General features: G+C 52.1%; 1 protein-coding gene across 8 annotated transcripts in view; it reads right to left on the bottom strand.

Annotated features, from left to right (window-relative positions):
* The window catches only part of TBC1D2 (TBC1 domain family member 2), a 47,952-nt gene that overhangs the window by 5,137 nt on the left and 36,815 nt on the right, over nt 1-6,000 (bottom strand). For all 8 annotated transcript variants that reach the window (XM_029919930.1, XM_029919925.1, XM_029919926.1 and 5 more), the window contains 2 exons: nt 3,868-4,055; nt 2,349-2,825 (listed from right to left, as the gene is read on the bottom strand). In XM_029919930.1, coding sequence (XP_029775790.1) covers nt 2,349-2,825; nt 3,868-4,055 — 665 coding nt within the window. The remainder of the gene's footprint in view (nt 1-2,348; nt 2,826-3,867; nt 4,056-6,000) is intronic.

Raw genomic sequence — 6,000 nt, 5'->3', positions numbered from 1 at the left:
GCATAACTAATTCATCATTGTTTTCTTTCCCACTGACTCTGGAGGCTGCCTCAGAAACTCTCACCAGACAAGGCTCTAGGCAGATACTTCATACTGGTCATCCTGGGTCTGGATAAACTTACTACAGAGGTGGGAAGACCCGAGTCCTGGAAAGCAGAAGTGACTTGCTCAGGGTCACACAGTGAGCTAATGGGAGAGTGGAGACAGAACCCAGGGCTCCCAAGGTCCCAGCCTGGTGTTCTCTCCACCCTATCCCATTCCACTGGAGCCTCAGGACGTGCTAGGTCCAGGAGCTGGCTGCTGGTACCTGTTTAGGTCTCTGTACACACTAAACGGTCAGCAATGACAGACTGTTGGTACCAACTAGGGGCCGACCAAGTGCCCAGGGCTGCAACCAGACTCCAACTTAAGGCCTTCAGGCTCAAGTGCGTCTGCAAAGGAGGTAGCATGGTGATATGGGAAACAGGTACTTTTAAAGCATTCGACTTTTGTTTTAAAGGGAATTAGCTTAAAAAATTTTTGCCCTCAACCAGCAGTGTCACCCTCTAAACAGGTTGATTTGTTGCATAGGAGTAGGGGGTGTCCTCTTTTGACACTATGCATGCAGTTCAAGCAGTTGCCACTAGATGGCGGTGCTCAGACAGGTGAAAGGGGCCTGCAGGGTGGGGTTTAAGGGCCGCAGTCTCCACATTTGACGAGGCTCTTCCCATTACAGATAACTTTCGATTTTAAGCAATAATATGAATGTTTGCTAAACACCAATTATCAGTAAAAAAAACAAAAAAAAAACCAACAAAAAAACGTTCAGGGAAAGAAAGAAATATTCTTGGGTGTCACCCTCCGGTCTGTTATTCCTACATATTCCTCCACAGCCTTTGTGCTGCCTCTTTCCACACAGGGAAAAGCTTCTTTCTTTCCAGGTTTATCTCAAGATCCTTCCCACTATAGGATTTCCCCTGGCCCTTTGGCGCAGATTGGCTGCGCTGTGGTTTCATTCTGAATTCCCAGTAACTGAACATGTATACATGCTCAATTTCACCCAATTTAGGCTGGAAATCAAGTATCAAAAATGTCTACCCTTAGGAACCATTCAGTTTGGAGTAGGGACTCCCTGAATGTTTACTCTGTGTTAAAGAAATGTCACACACCACCTATTTTGAAAAAAGACCACAATGTCTTATGCAAATTTTGCATGTATTCAAATTAAATTGAGTCAAAGGGGTGCCTGTGTGGTTCAGTCCATGGTGCTTTTGACCTCGGCTCAGGTCACAGTCTCACAGTTTGTGAGCTTGAGCCCCCATTGGACTCTCTGCTGTCAGGGCAGAGCCCACTTCAAATCCTCTGTTCCCCTCTCTGTGTCCCTCCCCCACAACAATAAACATTTTAAAAAGCTTTAAAAATAAATAAGTTGAGTCCAAACTTGCTTTGGGGAATATCTGTGATTACACCATCTCTATTGAGATAGCTAAGGGTGCCCACGAGAGTCTTCCATAGTACCCGAAGGGGCCACCTTACCAGTCACCCCACCCCCACCCCACCCCCAGTCCCTTATCTCCTGCTGTTGGGTCAGAAGCAGAGCCCAGACGCCAGGCCGGGCCAATCACATTCTTCACTTTGGGGATTCGGGCCTACGGTATGAGGGTATCAACAAGGGGGATGACTTGGCGAAAAGGCTCCAGACTCAGAGGCTGAGGTCTCCATTCTGAACAGCCTTGATGGGCCCTAAATGTCCAAGGAATGATGGACTGAGGCTGGTCTGCTGAGAAAAGGAGGCAGACACGTGAAGCAAGGGAGGCCAGAGGCCATGAGGCCCCACAGAGGCTGCAGAGCAGGGGCGTGGCCCCTCGGACTCCGGTGTGGTCGGCACCCCGCGGCTCTGTGGTGCTGGGGCCCTGCTGGAGAGAGGAGACGCCTCGGTTTCTAAGGACCATCTGTCTTGTCCTCTCTTTTCTTTTCCTGGTTTTTATGAGCTTCCCCTGTAACATCTACAAATTCTCTTTCTCTTGGGTTCCTTTGAATGGATTTTGTTTGAAGCAAATGAGCCTTGACCCACAGTTCTGCAGTGTGAGCTGAGCTGTGCGATGCAAATTCCCAGGAGACCATTAATGACACTTTCTACATGGGTGGCCCCACCATGAGCACAGATCAAAGGGGAGAGCAGGGCATGAGGAGCTACCACTGTCTTGAACCTGTCCTTGTCCCCATCTTGAACATGTCCATATTGGCCCCATCTGTATGGTGGGTATCAAGCCTCCTGGACTCACCTCTCCACGTTCTTGGGAGACTCCAAAGAGACAGAAAAGTCTAATGAACAAGGGCTGTGCCCTCACTTGGGCCATGACGCTCACCTGTTGAGGCCCTGGCAGTAGCCGATGGCGGGGTTTTGCCAGGAGAAGGCCAGCAGCACCCGGCGTAGCTTGTCAGGGAAGCTGGAGCTGGGGCAGGTGAAGTGCTTGTTGTTGGGGAAGGTACGGTTCAGGTCCAGCTCAATTTGGCGGGCTGCGGGGTGCTCGTGAACCTGACCCTGGCTCAGCAGCTCCTGGTAGCGGCCGGGGCTCCACAGGTGCTGGATACGGAGGTGGACCAGCCACTTCCAGACACGCGGCCGATGCTCTCGGGGCACACCTGCCCGCAGTAGCTGCTTGAGCTCGACTGAGGGTGTGAGCTCACCCAGGGCAGCCCAACGCTCCCGCAGCGGCCGCTCCACAGCCTCATGGGCCAGCAGGTGGTGGGAGTGCACCTCTAGTGCCTGGATCTTGGCCAGCAGCTTCAGGTCTTCCACCTCATAGTTGGGCACGGTCAGGAAGCCATACTCGTCATACTCGCTGCCGGCAAAAGCCCATGTTAGCAACACTTTGCAGAGTCCCTCCTGGGAGAAGGGGTGGTGGGGAGGGGCTGGACCCCAGGCAAGGTTCCTGCCTGGGCTTCACTGTGGATTAGCTATCCGGCTTTGGGCAGGTCACTTCAGTTCCCTGAACTTCGCTTTGCAGATCTGTTCAAGGGGTAGAATTCCTGCTCTGCCTCATGAAGACCCGTTGCTACCCTCTGTTGTAAAATGCTGGGGGCCTAGACAGTGCCTGGTACATAGTAAGTGGCTAGTAAGTGAATTCTGGGCAGATGTAAAGGATCCTGTTCTGACTCCATGAAGCCCTAGGTTCAAGGAGCCCTGCACTGCCAATACGGAATCCCACTTGCACAGAGAGTAAGCCCAGGGATGGAATGGGAGCAGACAGCGTCACTGACAAGCAAGATGGTGGATCCATTCCAGAGGGCCTCTCATTGATTTAACATTTACTTGCCCTGCGTGCTGTGCACGTGCTGCCTCATTTGGTCCTCCTGATCTTGCAAAGCAGGGATCTTAGCCCACATCTGATGGAGGTTGCATATGTGACTCAGAAAGGTAAAGTGACTTGTCCAGGGTCACATGGGGACAGAGACAGGTGTGGCTCCATTTAGGGAGCCTCCCAGCCTCCAGGGGGTCTTTGGACGGCAGCCACATCCCTTTTATATTTAACTGCTCATGTCCGCTGCACTCAGCAAGGGCTTGGCTTGGGGAAGGCAGCTGGCCTCCCCCCGCCTCCCGCTCTCTGACAAGCACCTCTGGGAGGCAGCCTGGGGAAGTGGACTCGGGAGGCAGACCCAGGTCAGCTGCACCAATATGCTGCACGGCCTTGGGGAAGCGGCTGCCTCTTCTGCGCTTGCACCACCTCAGCTGTAAGGTAGGGCTCATCGCAACCACGAACTCACTACCTGAACATGCGAGAAAGTAAGGGATGCACGGGGCTCGTAAGCGTTCAGCAGGAACCTGTGGCTGGCCACCCCCCACCCCCCAGGTCAAGGCCTGCCCTCGCTGCCTGCTGGGCTCACCTGATAGGGCTGAGCTCCGGGACTTCAGCCGAGGCCTCCCTGGCTTCCCACTGCAGCGCCTCCTGGGTGAGCTGCCTCAGCAGCTCGGAGCACTGGCTGGCCTCGCCCCCCATGACCTCCTGCAGCCTCCGCAGCCCTGCCAGGTACTTGCTTTCCACCTGGCAGTTCTTGGCTTGGAGGTAGGCGCACTGTGGAGGGAGGGGTGAGGCTGTCAGGCCACCCTTCTCTCAGCTCACCCCCCACCCCTCCCCACCCCCAGCCAGTCAGTGGTATAAGGGAAAGGAGATGGGAACCAAACCCAAGGCAGTAAAGGCTCCAGGCAAGAGAGCCAGGCCCGGGGCAGCAGCTGGGTGCAGAAGGAAGAGAGGAGAGGTAGGTGGGATATACTTGCATAGTCAGCAGTCCCATCCTGGTTCCGCCACTGCTGGCTGGGCCACCTACGGCAAGTTACTTAACCTCTCTGAGCCTTGGCTTCTTCATTTAAACAATGGGAATAATATGGATTTTCGTGAGGATTAGATGAGTTGATGCGTGTAAAGCCCCGCTCAGGGCACCTGGCCTAGGGCAATTCTCTGTAGGTGATATTACGCACAGGCGACGGCCATGAGACTCTGGACGCTGCCCTCGTGCCTCCTGGTGCCACAACACCGGCTCTTTCCATTCCTGCTGCACATCACCTGTCCCCCGTCAGTGGCTGTCCTGTGTGCTCCCTGGCCATCTTGAACTTCTGTATTTCTCTTTACATAAGCTGAGCAAGTCAGGTCACTTTCTTAGGCCCATTTCCCTTCTTTGTAAGCTGGATGGGAAAACTCAGCCTCATAGTATCGCTGTGGGCTCTGGGTTGGGCTGTCTCAGCCCGGGGTGGCAAACTGGGAGCCTCCTGGCCATCGCCCTCCTGCACGATCACCATCTCCACATGACAGCTGAGCAGCAACTCCAGGCCATCCGGTGAGCCTGCTCTCCTCCCCATTTCAGGCGGCTCCCGCTTCCATGTCCCTCGCCTGCAAGGCTGCTTTCCGAGTCCCCTCCCAGTACTCACTCTTCTCAGGCACTTCTGCTACAGACCCCCAAATCTCCCTGCTCCCCAGCTCACCTCTCTCTGCAAGCCCAATGAGCCCCTGGCTTTCTCAAAACAGAAGTCTGATTGAGCACCACCCTCCCTCCCCACTCAAAACCCTTCTACAACTCCCATTTTCCCTAGAGAATGTCCCAACATTTCCCCCTCCAGCCTCACATCTCCTTTCCCACCTTCCCCCTTCCTCTCAGTCCACAGGCCATGACCATGCAGTCTCTTTTCTTGAAAGGCCTTTCTCCACTCTGTCTGCCTGGATAATACCAACTCACTTTTAGGACTCAGCTCAAGAAGGCACCTCCACCTGGAAGCCCTCCCTGACTTTCTTTCTCCCTTAGGGCCCCAAAGAATCCTGTGTGCCCAGCTGCATCTTGATTGTGCTTGACCCCCTCACTTGTGTGCACCCTCTATGAAAAGTCTTAGAAGGCCTTTTGTTAGTTTTTCTTTCAATGTTCAGTAGAACTCATCAGGCTTTTTTTTGTTGAGAGATTTCTGATTGCTAATTCAGTCTCCTTACTAGTTATATAGGCCTATTTTCAGGTTTTCAACTTCTTCATGATTTAGTCTTGGTAGGCTTTGTTTCCAGGGATTCTCCATTTCATCTGGTGATCCAATTTGTTGGTATACAATTGTTCACAGTACCCTTATGATCCTTTTTATTTCTGTAGAATCAATAGTAATGTCTCCACTTTCATTTCTGATTGAGTCCTCTCTCTTTTTTCCTTAGTTCACCTAGCTCAAGGTTTGTCAATTTTGTTCATCTTTTCAAAATAAGTTAACTTTTTGTTTCATTGATTTTCTTTATTACTTTTCTGTTGTCAATTTCATTAATTTCTGCTCTGATCTTTATTATTTTTTTCCAACAGCTAGCTTGGGTTTAGTTCTTCTAGTTCCTCAAGTTGTAAAGTTAGACTGTTGATTTGAGATCTTTCTTGTTTTTTAAAGAAAGTGTTTATAGCTATAAATTTCTTCCTCAGCCCAGAGCCTGGAGCCTGCTTCGGATTTTGTGTCTCACTTTCTCTCTGTCCCTCCCCCGCTCATACTCTGTCTCTCTCGCTCTC

This window comes from Suricata suricatta, chromosome 13 (assembly GCF_006229205.1).
Source record: "Suricata suricatta isolate VVHF042 chromosome 13, meerkat_22Aug2017_6uvM2_HiC, whole genome shotgun sequence".
NCBI classification, from domain to species: domain Eukaryota; kingdom Metazoa; phylum Chordata; class Mammalia; order Carnivora; family Herpestidae; genus Suricata; species Suricata suricatta.
This window is presented reverse-complemented; position numbering and strand designations above follow the sequence as displayed.